Raw genomic sequence first — 18,949 nt, 5'->3', positions numbered from 1 at the left:
CCCTGCCGGAAGCTCTGGGTTTACACCTGTTTTTCTACGAAAAAAAAAAAAAATACATATATACATATGCACACACACACACACACACATATATCTAATGACAAAATCAGGGAGGGGAACACAACATATTTACTCCAGTCCAAGTCACTGGAGGACTTAAAACGCATGCTGCATCATTCCCCATTTATTTATTATCAGCACCCACAAGGGAGCTGCCTAACAGCAGCTCTACACAAAGCTTGCCAATGGCTGCTGTGCAGTTGCCATTAGCCTATGCAGTTTTCTTCACTGGTGCAGGTAACGAGGCTTTCTGCCTGCATAGTGAAGGGCTCCTTAACTCTAAATTTACTTTGTCTGGAGATAAGAGGAAAGATTCTGATAGACTGGTTGGTCCTCATTTAAGCCATGACTTAAATCCTATCTCAGCATTAATTCTTTATTTTTTGATTAAGATAAAAAAAAGAGGAGAGAGGTAAAGGGCAATAGAAATTACACAGTGCTGATAAACTTTAAATTCTAGTCAGAGTAAAAATCCATATTATAGATTAACTGACCTGTAACAAATAACCAACTACCTGGAGTCTGATCAAGGCATACATGAATTGAGTCTCATCGTTACCCTCAATAATATGGGAAAACAATTTTCAACAAAAATGGAGTCCCCAGTTGTCAGGTATTCTCTGTTAGACTCGCTGGTCAAAGTCTAGAGGAATGGGTTCTCTCCATGCCTTGGTGACAAAGAAAGAAGGCGCCCGGTGTGACAGGATGAGCAGCTCCTGTTCCCAGGGTGGTCACGGCTCACAGCGACTTTAACAGTGGAATCGAGTAGAGAACTTGGGAGACACGGGCACAGTCAGGGGCTGGTCACTTGACTTTAATTCTACACTCTGGTATTTGCGTATTGGCTGTGCCTTGTGCACCTGGAGAGTAAGAAAAATAAAAGTTACCACTAATAGGGATGTTAGGGAACTAGTTGTTTTAATTTTTTCTTCTTGAGAAAATGGTTGAATCATTTTACATATTATCAGTCACTAATTCAAAGAGAAAATAAAGAAAAGCAACACAGTATAACAGAAAAAAGCACATGAGTTTTAAAGCCCAAACAGGTTTCTATCCAGGTCATGCTGGGTTCCTCAGTTTGCACTAAAGAATGTCAAACTTTTCTCTAGTTTGGATTTTTATTACTCTCTTAGCAGAGAAGAAATACATGCTAAGACTTTGCAAGAGTACAATCTCAAGCTTACTGAGTCTTAATAGTCACCAAAAGCATGGACCAAAAAGAAAAACAAAAAAGCAACAATCAGGAAGGATGCTAAGAGATGTCCCTCCATTCTCCTGGGCAGTTTAAAATCCTCAATCCTCAATCCAGCCCAATTATAGAGCACTGACTAGCATTAACTGAACTGTGCTTTAGGATGTTGGTATCAGCCCATACTGAGAACAGCTGTAAGAAAAAGTTCTAGATGGAGACAAACACAAGGGGCAGGTACCATGAAAACTAGCTAAAGAAAAACCAACGTCAGCCTGAAAAAGCAGCTGGTTTTGTAAGTACATATGGAGTGGTGACTGTACTGGGTTTTTTCCATCCCATTAACAAATGTTAGTTTGGATTCTGCCCAGAAGTTAGTTTCCTAAATAGTCCTAGAGCCTTCTTAAGGCCATAATCACCTCCGTCAACAGCTGCATCTGTTGCTGGCCTAGCATTTTTGGGCAAAACCTCAATAACTTATGTATTTCGATATTTAACCTTACAGTAATCATATGAAGTTCCATCTAAGAGTCTTTGCAGTAATGCAGTGAACGCAGTCCACTGGCCTCCTGGTGAAGGCATCCTTACTGTAAGCTTTCTTTTTTGACAGTTAATATCTAAATCATTTTGCTAGCATTCCCATGAAGGGTGACCTGGACCAATAGGCATTAAAACTGTAAGAAGTTTGAACCAAGTATTAGGAGGGAAGAAAAGTCATCACACAATTTCCATGTCCTTCCCTATCTACGTATTCTTGTCTGATTGTAACACATTGATTCTTCTTGAGCTTTAAAATAATAAAAATTATTTTTTAATTGAAGTTCAATGAATTAAAAGAGGGCCTAGGAATGCATCACATTGCATGGCTACACCACATAATGCCCTCCTTATGAAGACCTCTGGAAGAAATTGTCTGAATTCAGTAGCAGGGATAAATACATTTTTGGAACAACTAGGCATGTTTAGAGCTCGTGAACATGTTGAATTTGTAGCTAACAGGTTGGTTCCTAAAAAGGACCAAAATTATGGCTCAAACGTAGCAGCTACATGGATCACAAGGTACACATCTTTAGCCTTGTTCACGTCCGTTTTGTCACCACCACTGGTTTGTGTGATTTCCTCGTCAGCTGTCTTTGATGTGTCCTTCTAGGCACCTAAATCCTCTCTGAAAAAGAGCTGAGGTACAGATAAAATGAAACAGACAAATATGGCTTAGTCAGTGGTCATGTTGCCCAGTTACCAGTTCTTTCCGTAGCCTGGCCAGCTCTTCCTTCTGCTGTTCTTCCTCCTGCTGCCTGGCCTCCTCCATCTGCTGGGCTTTCTTGGCTTCCACCTCAGCCATTTTCTTCTCCAGCTCCTGCCACTCTTTGGCTCTCCTCTCAGTGGCCAGCTGAAAAGGTTCCTGAACTAGAGAACCAGAAAGGCCCTCTGAGTACAGAAACAGAGAAATATTGGTGCACAAGCAGGACTTGCATAACCCGAGCCCCCATGCAGCCAACAAGTGGCCCAGATGCACACAGCAACAGAAGGCTGAGCTCAAAAGAACCCCTCTGGGAGAAAGATGGAGTATACCACATGACAAAAGTTTTAGAATTTAAGAGTTGGAAGGGTCTCTGGAAATCATCTAATGAGAAGAAAAGCAAAACCCACACAGGTGAAGTTGCTTGCTCAAAACTTCAGAGCAATTTTGAGACACATACACAAGAAGAATTCCAATTTTCTAAGACTATGACTCGTGCTTAAGGAATCAAATGTTTTATATCTAAGTCTTGCTTCAGGGTGAACTCCAGCAGGTAGTTCTGGCTCTCCTCCTCTCACTCCCTTGCTAGTCTTTGGGTGAGGAAAGCCAAACTGTTGCTGAAATGCCTGCTACCTCTGCTCAGGCTCTTGTTCTAATTTAGCAACACAACATAGCTGTTGGGTTCACCAGAGGCAAAAGATGGGTCATGGGGGAGAAAAGTTAGATCCTCTAAAGGCAAATGCTTCTGGCTGACACAGCATTATGTGAAACAACTGATCCAAGGCATTCCCCCTGGGAAGTCTGACAATTCTGCCCAACTCCCTGAGAGTATATATAATACTACCAGCAATGGGTTTTCTCTCTTTCTTAGGAACAAAAGGCTCCTGGGAGGTGACGTTGTTTGGACGAGCCTTGAAGCAAGTTGCTTCTTTCTGCTGTTTCAGTTCTTCTTCCAGCTATTAAAAAGAAACATAACTCAGATAAGCAACTACACAACTCTCGGTGACTACCACCTCAGTAACTCAAGTTCTAATGTTTCTGCACCACTTTACCCATAAAGATGGGAGATGATTTAATCTAAACTCAATTAAAACCCTCTTCATAATGAATAGATCAGACTGACATCTGAACCCACTGAGAACTAGAAAGTACCTTAGAGATACTTTTAAAGATACTGTTAACAACACAAAACAACCAAGTAGACATGATACAGCCTCAGATGTGACCACCTACGAAGTACTCTCCCTTCCTCCAACCCCAAGAAGAACCTAACCAGAATTAAGTCTTTAGATTTGATTATTCACTTATAAGAAATACCAAAGATAGAGGAATATATTAAACAACACCATGGGAATGCAATGAGCAAAAATTCAGATTGCCAAAAACCTTTAGGACAAACAATCCAGTTTATTCAACAAATACGATGCAAGCAGAGAAGCCTACAGATTAGAAGGGATTTAGAAATTTATCAGGGCCTCCCTGGTGACGCAAGGGGTTAAACACCGCACTATGAAGCAGTCCGCAGCCTCTGCTACACCAGTTTGATCCCTGTCGGCCAGGGAGAAACCCACGTGGCACAGCAGACCTCTCCTGTCTCGCCCGCTTCTCCCCTCAGCAGTGTATTTCAGTAGATCCGCCTGTTCTGTTCCCCACTCTGTCTCTGGTGAATCCTGTCACCCCCCACCTCTCTAGCCTGTATCCCAGCTCTTGTTTGCATAAATAAATAAATCTTTTTAAAAAAATAGAAATTTATCAGACAAATGCGAAGTGTGGACCTTATTTTGGATGCTGATTTGAACAATTTAGCTTTTTGAAAAAAATTACGTGGGTATATATGAATGCTGACTATTTGACACTGTTAAGGAATTGCTGTTAATCTTTTTCAGAGTGATGACAGCATTGTGGTTATGGTTTTTTTTTTTAAGTACTTATATTTTAAAGATAAACACTGAAATAATTTTGGATGAAATGAGATGATACCTAGGATTTGCTTCAACGTAACCCAATGTAAGTAGAATTATATATAGTGTAGTGATAAATGGAAGTACAGAAAAGTAAGATTCTCTGTTTTGATCATTCTAATAAAACCAGATGACAGGTTCATGAAAGTTCATTATACTATTCTCTCTACTTTTGCATGTCTGAAAAACTTTAAAAAAAAAAAACAAAACCCTTTTTTTATTATGACACCACATGTCAGAGTACTTGAAAAAGGGATCCACTACTACTTCCAAATCAACAACCCTAAATTTTCCTAAAGAATAATGCTAACATGGGACCCACATTCAGTCAAGTAAACAATCACATTCAAGAGGAGGCCTTCAAGAGGAGACTTTCTGAAAATAAAGATTAGCTCAGACCTCTCTTTTGGACAGTCCAGGGTAAGTGATGATATAAAAATACTTATAAATTTAGGGATTCAGGAGGATTTTTTTCCCAGATAGGACAGTTAGATCCCAATTAAACTAGCCAACAACCAATTGTTTTTTGTTTTTTTAAAGATTTATTTGTTTGTTTATTTATTTATTTTTGCAAGCACTGGGTACAGTCAGAAGCTCGGGAGGGTGAGAGAATTCACCAGAGCCAGAGCGGGGAGCAGAGCAGGCAGAAGGACCGAAGTACACTGCTGAGGGGAGCAGCAGGCGGCAGGAGAGGTCTGCGCGCCATGTGGGGCCATGTGGGACCCTCCTCCGGTGGCTGGGGAGCAGCCAGGGATCGAACCGGAGCTGCAGAGGCTGTGGGCAGCTTCGCAAACCAGCGCTCAACCGCTGCACCACTGGGAAGGCCCTAAACTAGCCAACAACCAATTGTTTTTAATCACCTATGAAGAGCACACTGTCAAGAAAGGAGCTCACCACATTGAGAATCTATTCTCCCCATTATTATTTCTTAGCAAAGAACCAACAGAAAGAAGTGAATGTTTAATGAAAAAGTCCCACAAAAGGAAGAGATGAGATCTTAAAAGAAAGGCCTGACACAAAAAGTCTGTCAGTTCTCACATTCCCCAGATGATATAAAAATACCTGCAGGTCAAATCTAGTTTGTAACCTTTATGTGCACTTCCCATGAATGAAAAATAGTTTTTACACATTTTTTAAAAGATTGAAACACATATACACACATGTGACAGAGACCAAAAATAACCTACAAAGCCCAAACTATTTGCTATCTGGTCTTTTTTTTATTTATATAAGCACAGGGTACAGTGAGAAGTCGGGAGGATGAGAGAATTCACCAGAGCCAGAGTGGAGAGCAGAGCAGGCAGACTGATGAAGTACACTGCTGAAGGGAGCAGCGGGCGGCAGGAGAGGTCTGCGCGCCATGTGGGACCCTCGCCCGGTGACCGGGGATCGGGGATCGAACCCGCACTGCAGAGGCTGCGGGCAGCTTCGCAACCCAGCGCTCAACCGCTGCACCACCTGGGAGGCCCTACTATCTGATCTTTTACAGAAAAAACTGCTAAGCCCTGATTTAGAGTGAAAGCCCCTGAAATAATACAGTATGTTAATTCCCAGCTGAATTTTGGTGTTGTGGTTCTACCTATTCTAACAAACCAACTAAGCAATAACATTTTAATTGCCCTTCCCACTCCCTACCTGGTGCTTCCAAGTCTGTGCCTTCATAGCACCTCTTTTGTCAGTCTCCAAGCAGAAAGGCTCTATCTGAGTTGCATTCTTCACCTTCTTCTCTGGCAGATTAATGGTGTCAAAATGAGGCACAGGAAGTGCCTTGAACTTGGGTATCTAACAGAAAATAAAACATAAGATTTAAGATAGATTTCTCTCAACATAAAGTAATAGTTACTCCATACTATTTGGATTAATCTGAAAGACAAGAAAAGGCCTGTTTTCAAAGCAGCATGGTCCAGCAGAAAAACTAACAGGCTCCAAAGGAAATCTAGGTCTTCCTCTGAATATTGCCAATAACTGGCAGTGTGCTCACAGGCAAGTCACTGAACCCCCTTGTGCAAGAAGGGTTATTAAAATTACTTGTCCTATTTACACTTCATAAGGTTTTGGGAAGGATCAAAGGAAGAAAGTGACTTTATAGTTAAAAATGCAACATAAAAGATTATCTCTGAGGGATCAAATAGCATTGTGCCACCTATAGAATGGAAAAACCTACCTCCTCCCCTTTCTGCAATTCTTTCATTTTCTTCTCCTTCTGTAACTGACGTTCTTTGTCTCGAGAATCAAAAGAGAAGGGGCATACTTCCACAGTTTTTGTCTCTGGGATTTGGGGCTTAAAAGGCACTCCATAATGTGGCACAGGTTGAGCTTTTATTATTACTGGATCCTCCTCTTCCTAAGGGGGGAAAATTGCAATTTAGAAATAAAAAAAATTTGCTCTCACCTCCTCAGAATATGGAGTCAGAAGACATCACATGACAGAAGTCATTAGTTGAACAAGTCAATCAATCTCTTGGATGTTAAACTTTTTCTATCAAAGAAGGATAATACCTAGGTCATTTACAAACTCACGGGGTGGAACCAATGTGAAAGTATTTGGCAAAGGACCTAAGCAACTACTCAAAAGGATCTAAAAATTTTCACACAAAGCTTGTAAAAATGAAATTAGATCAAACAGTATGAATAAAATGAAAAGAAAGATACCATCCAAGCATATAACATGGTCTCTTATTTGACGCAGCCTCTAGACTATACTAAAACATGTGACTGGGAGCTAATAATGGCTGCCAAACCCAGAATAGGACCAAGTTGTTTGGGTTCAGGCTGGTAATATAAGATTACTGTGTATTTTAGTTTCAAATGAACCTATAAAAAGGCTTAAGCTTGAGATCTGCTATAAAATTACCATAACTCTGGATATTTATAGATAAAATGGGAGATGTAACAAGAAACTAGCCTGATCAATAACAGTTTGTGTGTTACAATTTCATGAAGCATCACCACACAGTCACCTTTGCAACCCTTGAGTTAATGGAGACACAACAGGGCAGATCTAACTGCTTAGTATAAATTTTAAGTCCCTTACTGGACAGTGACACTAGCTCAGACAAAATAGGATACAGAGTTTCACAGTTTTCAATCCATGTTACAAAGTGAGACTGATTTTCAGTGCTACAGAAATGGAGAAGGTTTGAGTAAGTTGCAGGCAGTGACCACTGATATCCAGAAAGTTCATATCCTTAACTTACTATACCTTGCTTTTGGAGGATCAATAAAGCTGATCAAATGTTTATACCTCATGTTAAGGATAACTCCAGACAAAGAGTGATTGCCTTTGAATTTCATTACATTTAAGAGATTAATGCTTAGATTGATTATGCAGAAAGAAAAAGGAAACCCCTTCTCTCAAGGGAAATCACCTCATCTTCTTTGGTGGACATTCGGATTCTATTCTTCAACGTAAAGGCTGGTGACTTGGGGACAGTGATTGGAAGTACTTTCTTTTCAGGAACACCCTGGAAGGAATCAACTCAATTAGACAACCCAAAACAAACTCTACTAGGGTAATCCCTTCCTTAAAGGGAAGTTTATATACCAAGAATCAGAATAGACTAGTATAGATTTCAATATGCTGTTATTTACCCAATAGAGACAAAGATGTAACTGATATGCAGCAGCACGCCAAATGTAGATTAGCATGCCAGAAGAGCAGCAAATACCAAGGACACAGCTAATGTTGTATAATCAGTAAAAATATGATTCACCAAAATCTTTTTGGTATTTATGAAAAATACAACAGAAACCGATGACAGTATTTTGTTCCTCTCCCTTTCCATAGTTCCAGTCACTCAAAAACAAAATCAAGACTTCCAAATATATCCAAGAACAAAATAGGTACCTGCCCATTCTCTTAAACCTATTCCACTTACAGCTTTACAAAGAGAACTTATATTTGAACACATTATAGTCAAAAGGCAAAGGGAAAAATGTATTTGGCAAGTGCTAGTTCAATTTCCCATTGCCAAATAAATGAGTATAGGATAAGAAATGGATATAAGGAGTTCACAAAGACTTAGCTCAATTTCATTAATAATTTTTTAAAATATAAATTAAAATAAGATATTTTCACCTCTAAGACTGAGTAATAGAAGACTAATTAATACTGTGAAGCAAGCACTCACAAAGAATTGGATACTGGTAAAGGGTACAAGTTGGTAGAACCTTTGGAAGTTATCAGATGTTTAAATGGCATACTCTTTCACCCAATGTTATACCTCCAGTATTTAGTCTTTAATTTTGTTTTTAGGTATATTTCAACACAACATTTTTTAAAAGAATAAAAAAAGGGAATAACTCAATTATTTAATTTTCTACATTCCATAATTCTAATAACTTAACCATTCTGAAGAATTTCCCTTAATGGTTCTAAAACAAAGCCAACATTGCAAATATCTGCAGACTGAATTACACTGTGCACATCATTCAAAACTAATGCATTTCAGCAAGTTAGTCCATAAGCATTTTCTGATTCTCAAAGAATTTAAACTCTATGAAACTTGCAAATCTGGCAATTAATCCTAACTGCAAAATCTCTTGGGCTATTATTTTCAATGACGTATATGACCAGACCAATTTTTAAATAATCACAACAATCCTGAGACATCCTCAATAGCTTTATTCCTTATACTCACATCTACATGCTGCCCCCAGCAGCTCTTGATCCTGGCTTCCTTCCTAACTGTCCACTGCCATACCATAGCCACAAATCACATGATCTGCTGTCTGTACTACTCCCCTGGCTTTTTAAGTCCTTTAGCTTCTCATTCCATTCCCCCAATTCACCTTTTGTATATAGTCAGAATTTTTTTTCTAAAACACATCTGATCATGTTATTTTCTGACTTAAATTCTCTAATGGTTCCTACTGCTAACCTAGAACAGTATACCTATAACAAAGTCCTTAGCATGAAATACAAGGGGCTTCACAATCTGGTACCCTGCCTTACTTTCTACCTTTATCTCTTACTCTTCCTTATCCAGCACCCTCAAACTACAAGCATTACTAGTAGCTGTACACATATAAGTCTGGTTCTCATCTCAATACCTCTGTATACTCTATGTGAAAAGCCCTGGCAGCTTGGAAGCACTTAACTCATCTTTGCAAGCCTCCACCGAAGGGCCTCCTGTTTTATAAAGCCACAGAATCTATAACCTCTCTTTTCTGTATATAGCACTATCACAGTACATCTAAAACTTTATTACATTTATTTATTTATTTAAATGTTCATCTCCTACTAGCCTATGAATTCAGAGTGGGGATGGACTTTTATTCCATTAACCCTTAACTTGGCAACCACTAGGCATTCAGTAAATGTTTATTAAATGAATACAATAAGAATAAATAACAGGATTTATACCTTGGACTCTTAAGACTCCCGGACTAATTTATACTGTGGAAGACGTCTGCTGAATCCCAGCAAGGCTGCAACAATGCATGTTTGTCTTTCTTGAGGTGGCTTTCACAGTCAGTTTCAGAGTCATGCAAAGTAATCAGTCTTTACTTTTATTAAACAAAATTGTTTCCAGCTTCCAACTGACTCTAGACTAGCTCCTAAAAGCAAACTAATCTTTAGAATATGAAGATTTGCTATCATTGATGGGACCCACAAAGACTCTGCCACAGGATCCCAAACAAGTGGTTTTCCAAAATGCTTTATATAGTATCACTGGAAAAGAGTTTACACCCTCCCAAGATGACCATAATGAAGGGAACGCCCATTCTGCTGTGAAAGTTTTTATGTTTTCTAAAAAAGCAAGGATCACTGGCATAAAATCTAGTATAGCAGAACTTGTAATCAGAGTGACAACAATTCATGAAGTTCACTTTCAAATGCTTATCCTAAAATAACAACAAAAACCTGCTGTTCTACAACATCTTGGACAGATAGATATTAGTCTCTTGCTGGCACACACTCTGGACATGTGGGAGTGGGAAGAACATTGAGCAAGGAGCCAGGAGTCTGTTCTAGTTCAGCTCTGCTTCCATTCTGCATAACCCTGTGCACATTAGATAGCTTTCGAGGTCTTGGTTTTTTCCATAAAGTAATGGAAATATATATTTTAGGACTCATTTAGATCTTAAATAATCTTTTTCCTATTTCCCCCTTCTCTTTGCATCTACCCAGCAAAGACATGCATTTAAAAAAAAAAAAAAAAGTAATGGAAATTTCTAATATATAAGCATGAAAGAGATATTCACAAATGGGACCAATCCTTATAATTAGTTGATAATGAGTTTATGAAAATCAACTTTGAAGCAACTCTCTACCCACACCCCATCTCCACTGCAGTCAAAGCCAATGGAGAGTTCAATCAGAAGTAAAGGAAACTGGGGCCTCCCCGGTGGCGCAGCGGGTTGAGCGCTGCACTGTGAGGCTGTCCGCAGCCTCTGTAGCACAGGTTCGATTGCCGGCCAGCCAGGGAGAAACCCACATGGCACCGCAGACCTCTCCTGCCTCATCCGCTGCTCCCCTCAGCAGTGTCTTCAGTCTGTCTGCCTGTTCTGCTCCCTGCTCTGTCTCTGGTAAATTCTCTCACCCTCCCACACCTCTGACTATACCCCAGTTCTTGTATACATAAAACAATCTTTTTAAAAAAAGAAATAAAGGAAACTGGGTTCCTAGAAAGACAGGCTTCTCAATTTGGTATTTTAAGTTTTTTTTTAATTATAAGCTCCTTAAAGGCAGAGATATTGCCATTTGCATTCTCCACAGCACCTACTAGAAGACTGTGTGGCAACTGTTCAATGAACATATGTTGATTAATATTACTGTCCTTATTTGTTTACATAGCAATCTGCTCTACCAGACTGTGAAAGCTTTGAGGACAAGGGCTACGGTCCTTTTCCCTTTTTGATTTCCCAGTATGTAACACCAGCTAGAAACACAGACTGGGTGACAGTTTATGCTGTCACCCACTTAATTATCCAATATTGGAGCTCCTGTGCTGAGGATACAGATGTGAACAATATAGATACCCAAGGTCCCTGCCCTCAGGGAGCTCACATTCTAGTGGACGAAAAAGAAAATGAAAAGGTAATAAATCAAACAATTCTTTTTTTTTAAGTGTTCTGAAGAAATCTCACAGAATGTAGAGCCAAAGGATGGGGTGGGGCAGGGAAAGCTCCAACAGGAAGGTGGGGGAAGGCATCTCTAAATAGGTGATGTATAATTAAACATTGACAATGTGAGCAGACACAGGAAGCATAGGAAAAACAGCCCAGAATAGGGGAAGGGGTGTTAGAAGTGAGTACTTCCACCTAAGACAGGATATGCCCCAATTGTCCTGGACAAGTTCTCAGGCCTGTCTTGGAGAGCTAGGAAATTACTGTGAAGCAATGGTAGCTCAGGGAATATACTAAATAAAAAAAAAGAAGACTGCTGGTGTCCCCAACTCATCCCTAAAATATTGTTGCTAAAATTATTCACTGGCCTCACTGTCACCACATCCACCTCTGTGGTGCCCCAGCTCCCCACTAAATGTTGGCACCAAGTTCACATTTCACACCCTTGAGCTCAAGGTTTTCATCACTCTATCTCTGCAACAAGAGCCCTTTTTTCATCCGCCTCAGGGCCCACTGCTGCCCAAACCCATCTCTCATTAGTTCTGCTGTCTATTTGCCACCTATCAACCACAGTGGGAGAGCAAAAGAAACACTATAAGGATACAAGGAAAGAAAGTTTCAGCATCAGGGGACACAGATGAGGAACAACAGTGCAGACATACATGCTGCAGTCAGGTTCTGGGAGGCAGGCTCTTCTGCTCTACTGTAAGAGTCTAAGATGAAGTTAAGACACCTAATCTCGGGCCTCCCCGGTGGCGCAGCGGTTGAGCGCTGGGTTGCGAAGCTGCCCGCGGCCTCTGCAGCACCGGTTCGGTCCCCGGCCACCGGGTGAGGGTGCCACACGGCGTGCAGACATCTCCTGCCACCCGCTGCAGACATCTCCTGCCACCCGCTGTTCCCCTCAGCAGTGTACTTCGTCAGTCTGTCTGTTCTGCTCCCCGCTCTGACTCTGGTGAATTCTCTCACTCTCCCGCACTTCTGACTGTACCCAGTGCTTGTATAAATAAATAAATAAATCTTTAAAAAAAAAAAAAAAAGACACCTAATCTCAGTTTTGGTACCAACTTCTAAAAATATTTCTATGGGCAAGTCATGTTCTCCTTTTGAAGCCTTCCTTCTAAAAACTGAAGAGGACAGAAGACTATACAATATGTGTCCATTGGGCTGAGGTGAAATAGCTGGAAATTTTAGTAGGGAGAGCAGCAAACAGCATCAAACTCGAAAAAGCACTTGCCAAAATAAACGATTATAACAGCACTGTAGGAGAGAATAATACAGTGCTTAAGGAGATGACAGGTTCAAATCCTGGTTCTACATACTAATTAGCTCTTGGTTGTCTATTTCCTCATCTGAAAAATAGGGACAAAAAATTAGAACCTACCTCTTAAAAGTTATGAGAAATAATAAGACCATCTACATCAAACAGTACAAGGTAAACACACAACATGACAGTTACTACTATTAACAAGATGACCGCCTGCTGTGTGTTAGGAACTACACTACGCTCTTCACTGGGCTCTCTCTTCTACACTGCACTTAACAAACCAGAACTGGGCCTCCCCGGTGGCGCAGCGGTTGAGCGCTGGGTTGCGAAGCTGCCCGCGGCCTCTGCGGCGCCGGTTCGTTCCCCGGCTGCTCCCCGGCCACGGGAGGAGGGTCCCACAGGGCGTGCAGACCTCTCCTGCCGCCCACTGCTCCCCTCAGCAGTGTACTTCGGTCCTTCTGCCTGTTCTCCCTGCTCTGGCTCTGGTGAATTCTCTCACCCTCCCGCGCTTCTGACTGTACCCAGTGCATGTATAAACAAACAAACAAATAAATAAAAACATGCCTCTATAAAAAAAAAATTAAAAAAAAAAAAAAAAAAACCAGAACTCCAGGGGTAGGGCTCACGTAATAAGATCCCTGGAAGATCCTGAAAACCAGTGGATACGACAAATACTTTCTTACGGCACACCACATCAATTTCATCATACCTTACTTATACACCTAGTGCTCTGCTGATCTGTTAAATCAAAATTCTCAACAAGGCATAACCTGCTACCATGCTACCTTAAGATCTCACTTCATTCTTCGCGAACTCCAATCATACTTCCCCACTTAGCAGCTCATACCAGCATTTCCAAGCACAATAAACTGCCAAATCAATTTCCTAAATCAGTGTTTCCAGAAATGAAGTTCAGATATGACTAGTGACATATATACATAGGAGAAGATGATAAATGTGATGTGGACTTTTTTTTTAAGCAATCACATATTTTCCTAAGAATCATCTATTTTAAAAGGTACCTTCTATTATATAAAAGTATAACTCCTGAAACCATGATGTTGAGATTCATATCCCAGCTCTGCTATTGGCTAGTTTGAACAAGTTATTTAGCTTTGTTTCCCAACTGTATAATGGCCTGATGAAAATACCCATAAGCTTACCTCATAGAGTTGTTATGAGAATTATTATATAAAAATAATTTATTTTTAGAATAAAACTTGATATACACTAAATTTTATATATTAGCTACTACTGTTGTTATTATTCATGGCAAAAAGTACTGTTTTTCCATGTACACAGCGATTTAAAAGTTCCCTTTGAGATCACTTGTTTTTTATTGTATTATTTTTTACGGAGGTTACATTGGTTTCTAATCCTTTGTATGGCTTAGAAGCACAGGTTCATACCTCTTCAGATATGTATATTACACCATGAACACCACCAAAGCACCCAAATTCCTCCACCATAGTCCATTGGTAGCCCTCCTCCCTGTCCTACCTACCAATCACCCCTTTGGTAGCCTCAATTCTACAGTAGACTTCGTTACCAGTCCATTTCATTTGCTTTTCTGTAAGTCCAAATTCTGGAGTCCATATAATGAAGAGGCTACAGAATGAAGTGTTAAGATCACACACTCTTGAAATCAGAGTGCCTGAATTCTTATCCTTTTATTTATTAATAAAATTATAAAATTAAATAGCCTTGGGAATGTACTTAACCTCTCTGTGCCTCAACTGCCTTGTCTAAAACTGGTGATAATGCAAGTAATCCACCTAAAGTGGCTGTAGTCAAAATCAATGAGCTAATATACAAAAAATGGCTAAAAGCAGTGCCTGGCAAATAGTAAGAGTTAGCTATTAGGGCAATGATATATATTGATGAATAAGAATAACTACTGCACATTGTCACAGTGCAGGTCAAATACTCCCTCTTCTATAAAGCTTTCCTGAACCTTCTATCTAGGAGAAATCATTATCTCCTTTGTATTCCCACAGTACTTTTAACTACCATCTTTCTCAAAAACGTCTTCTGTTTTGTAAACATATTGTTTATCTCTTTCATTGGACCTTAAGTTTACTGACAGCAAAATTCACCGAGAGCCACTTTAGCACCCATAGTTCCTAATATGATGCCCTGATCATACACTCAAAACATCTGTGAATGTGTGAAAGTGTGAATATTTGATCATGAGCAGGACACTTCTGCCAGCATGCAGCGCCTCAGCCATTCTTACCACAACATCTTCTAAGATTTTAGTAGGGCAAGGTCTGGAATGAAATTCAAAGTGTTCATCCTCTGATTTCTTCTTTGACTCTCGCTCTTGGATTCTTTTCTCAATTTCCAAATCAAAACCAATAGGCTGAGTGGGTGGTTTCACAGGTGGCTTTTTAGGCAAGATGGGCCCACTTTCAAGAATTCTGGGATCAAGTTCCCGTGCTTTGAATTTGTATCTGTAAGGTGAGAGTTTAAATGATAATCACACACACACACACAATTTTAATGAGAACTACACAAACAATTAAGTAAAAAACAGAAAAGCAGGGGCTTCCCCGGTGGCTCAGGGGTTAAAGTCTCAGAACAACCACTGAGGCCCATTTCAATCTGGGCCAGGGAGCTACCTACATGGCCCAACAGACCTCTCCTGTATCGCCTACTATTCCCTTCAGCAGTGTGTTTCAGTAGATCTACCTGTTCTGCTCCCCAATCTGTCTCTAGTGAATCCTCTCAACCCCTGCACCTCTGGCCTATACCCCAGCTCTTGTATGCATAAATAAATCTTTTTAAAAAATTGAAATAAAAAACCAGAAAAGTAATAATTATTAAAATTACCCATTGTGAAATTTCCATAGCAAAATTTGAACTCTCTCCATAGCTAGCATTTCTACCTCTAGAACAAAGAATAAATGAGTCCTAACATTCTCACCATTTAAAGAGTGGGGTCTCTCTTCACAGAGGAACCTCCAACTTCTCAAAAGAACAAAAGGATATGGGGGCCTCCCTGGTGCGCAAGAGGTTAAGCACCGCACTATGAAGCAATCCGTAGCCTCTGCAGCACAAGTTCGATCCCTGGCCCACCAGGGAGCAACCCACATGACGAAGCAGACCTCCCCTGTCTCACCCACTGCTCCCCTCAGCAGTGCAGTCAGTCTGCCTGTTCTGCTCCCCACTCTGTCTCTGGTGAATCCTCTCACCCCCTGCATCTCTGGCCTGTACCCCAGCTCTGTATGCATAAATAAATAAATCTTAAAAAAAAAAAAAAGAACAAAAGGATATGGAAAAACAATAGGAGAAACAAACTCCAATGCTAACCACATTAAGTTCCAGTTTTCTCCACCAATAATTACAGTAGCAATCCCCTGGGTAGCCATAAATGGGTGGAAACTACCTAAACTAACTTCTGAGAACTCTCCTTAAATGGAATTGTAAGTTCTCTCACCCTAACCTCTGTATTACTTTTTCACCAATTTTATACACTACAAGACATCTCCATATTTCCTACTTCCAATCTTTTAATCATAAGCAAGGACACAGTCCACAGTCTATAACTCAAATGCCCTGAGTCCCCACAGCAAGAAAAATAGTGACTATCTCTTACAAAACTGTAAAGCAGGCAGGTTCTTGCAACTCTTGCCACTGGGACTTACTGTTGCAGTTTTTCCAGCTCTTCAGCCTCCTGATCTGCTGCACTTTTATAGGTCACAGGCCTTGCACGATGTTTGGTTTGCAGTATGGGAGTCTTTGGGTCTCTGGAGATCTTGGCCACAGTGGATTTGGAAGGTAACAGGACTGCAAATGGAGATCACAGACATTTGCCTAGCTCCTAAGATCCATTTACTTATAGGTGCTGATTTGGATAAGTAGCCCAGAGATGCCAAACTGTGCAGTGGCTGGTCTTCCACTCTCAGCTCATCTCCTGACAAACATTCAGTCCCTTGTTCCTGTCATTCCTTACTGAGGGTGTGAAGGTATACTTTGGATAAACTCTACGATCAGCTTCTGAACTTAAAATCCATTTGTGTCTAAAGGATTTCCATCATTGCATAAGCCTATACATCCTTTCTGTTTATAATACCAACTATATTGACAAGATTTTTGTTTATTCCAGCTTTAAATAAGAATGTTCTTCTATCTTACCCAAAGTAACATATAGATTCAAGCAAGCCCTATCAAAATTCCAATGGCATTCCTCAAAGAAATAGAATAAACATTACTGAAACTTATGTGGAACCACAAAAGACCCCTAATAGTCAAAGCAATCCTGACAACAAAGAACAGAAGTATCTCAGTCCCAGACTTTAAACAAAACTACGGAGATATTGTAATCAAAACATCATGGTACTGGAGTAAAAACACAGAACAATGGGACAGAATTCAGGGCCCAGGAAAAAACTCACATTTATACGGTCAGTTAGTTTACAACAAAGGAACCAAGAGTACACAATGGAAAAGGACTCTCTTCAAGAAACAGTACTGGGAAAATGGGACAGCCATATGCAAAAGAATGAAACTAAACCATTATCTCATATCATGCACAAAAACTAACTCAAAATGGATTAAAGACTTGGATGTCAACATGTCTTTCTCCATCTTCCACTCCCTACAGCTACCGCCACATTCACAGTATTTAACATAGCTTATAATAGTCTATGGCTCTCTTAGTAATTAGTAGTGATACTGAGTAGCATCAAGTCCATTGTGTTCACTTCTTTACCCCCCACACCCCAGATAACTCCTGGCTTGTGATTAAAAAAAGTATGTTAAATCACTGAACAAAAAACACACAACTTTGTGAAATGTCTTCATTTTTTATAGGTTGCATTATGACATCTGCATATGACAATCTGACACATGGCAAAGATACCCTTAGTGTGTAATGATGTCTCAGGTTACCTTGATTCTCCTTGGTCAATTATTGATCAGGAGAGACAAGATGGTTGATAGGTATAAGTGGACAGATTATAGGTTGATAGGTATAAGTAGCTTAGAGAAATGTTCAACTATACAGTTAGTGTCTACATATGGGGCACATGCCATACTACAGTTTCAAAGGTAGGATTTCAACAGAAAGCAAATTCATGCCTAAGATGTAAGGAATAGGAATTCTAGGGGAGGCTCCAGCCAGCTATGATAGTGGTTAAAAAAAAAACCTTACCAACATCATCCTTCTTGCTCCTCAAGTGGTATCTGTTAGGGGTTCGTTTGTGAAAGGCTTCAACCTGCTGTGCAAGGGGCACATAGCTAGAAGTTGTTTCATCGAATGTTCTTTTCTTTCCTTGGGACAGGTTGAAAGGCTTAATAATGGTGCATCCTCTAGTTACTTGGGCCTGTAAAGAAAGAAGTCATTCCCCAAATAAGGTTATGAAAGAGTTCAGATATACCATAAGTCATATACTCAGTACAGAGGATCAAAAGAAAAAGGGTATATTTAAAGTCAATATTATTATTAAGTTTGTTATTATTGTTAACATTATTACATTTGTCAGTCCTTGAACAAGAGTTATAACTGAATCTACTCCCATCCTTTAAAAAAAAAAGGAAGAAAGCATCTAGCACTCAAATGGTTCTACAGTAGGACTCAAGGTGATTTTTCACAAGCATGTTAATGTTTCAAAACACTGAAGAGGGCCTCCCCAGTGGTGCAGCGGTTAAGCGCTGGGTTGCGAAGCTGCCGGCAGCCTCTGCAGCGCCGGTTCCATCCCCAGCTACCGGGCGAGGGTCCTACATGGCGCACAGACCTCTCCTGTCGCCCGCTGCTCCCCTCAGCAGTGTACTTCGTCGGTCTGCCTGCTCTGCTCCCTGCTCTGGCTCTGGTGAATTCTCTCACCCTCCCGCGCTCTGACTGTACCCAGTGCATGTATAAACAAAAAACAAACAAACAAACAAACAAATAAATAAAACATGCCTCTATTTAAAAAAAAAAAAAAAACACTGAAGAGCAAATTTATTAGAATAAGAGGGAGCAAAAGCTACAAAAGGCATCCACCTCCAATCCTAATAAGTTTTCTTAATTGGGCTTCTGGGTCTGGATCAGATCATGCAGCTGCCTGCATCATAATCTCTCCAAATATCCACAAAACTGACTGATGAACAAGACTACTCCCTGGATCATTAATATTTTTTAAAAGATTTATTTTTATTTACATATGCATACAAGAATTGGG

General features: G+C 40.2%; 1 protein-coding gene across 1 annotated transcript in view; it reads right to left on the bottom strand.

Moving 5' to 3' along the window:
• Positions 1–809: 809 nt before the first annotated feature.
• The window catches only part of TPX2 (TPX2 microtubule nucleation factor), a gene marked incomplete at both ends in the record, with an annotated part of 36,031 nt that continues 17,891 nt past the window's right edge, over positions 810–18,949 (bottom strand). Inside the window, 9 exons of the mRNA XM_084247938.1 lie at positions 810–920; positions 2,490–2,677; positions 3,334–3,445; positions 6,086–6,232; positions 6,615–6,794; positions 7,819–7,914; positions 15,022–15,238; positions 16,433–16,574; positions 17,941–18,112. Of these exons, the coding sequence (XP_084104064.1) occupies positions 810–920; positions 2,490–2,677; positions 3,334–3,445; positions 6,086–6,232; positions 6,615–6,794; positions 7,819–7,914; positions 15,022–15,238; positions 16,433–16,574; positions 17,941–18,112 (1,365 nt within the window). The remainder of the gene's footprint in view (positions 921–2,489; positions 2,678–3,333; positions 3,446–6,085; positions 6,233–6,614; positions 6,795–7,818; positions 7,915–15,021; positions 15,239–16,432; positions 16,575–17,940; positions 18,113–18,949) is intronic.

The sequence above is a fragment of the Talpa europaea genome, assembly GCF_964194135.1.
Source record: "Talpa europaea genome assembly, chromosome: 11".
Classification (NCBI taxonomy): domain Eukaryota; kingdom Metazoa; phylum Chordata; class Mammalia; order Eulipotyphla; family Talpidae; genus Talpa; species Talpa europaea.
The sequence above is the reverse complement of the archived record's forward strand: the minus strand, read 5'-3'. Positions and strand labels throughout refer to the sequence as shown.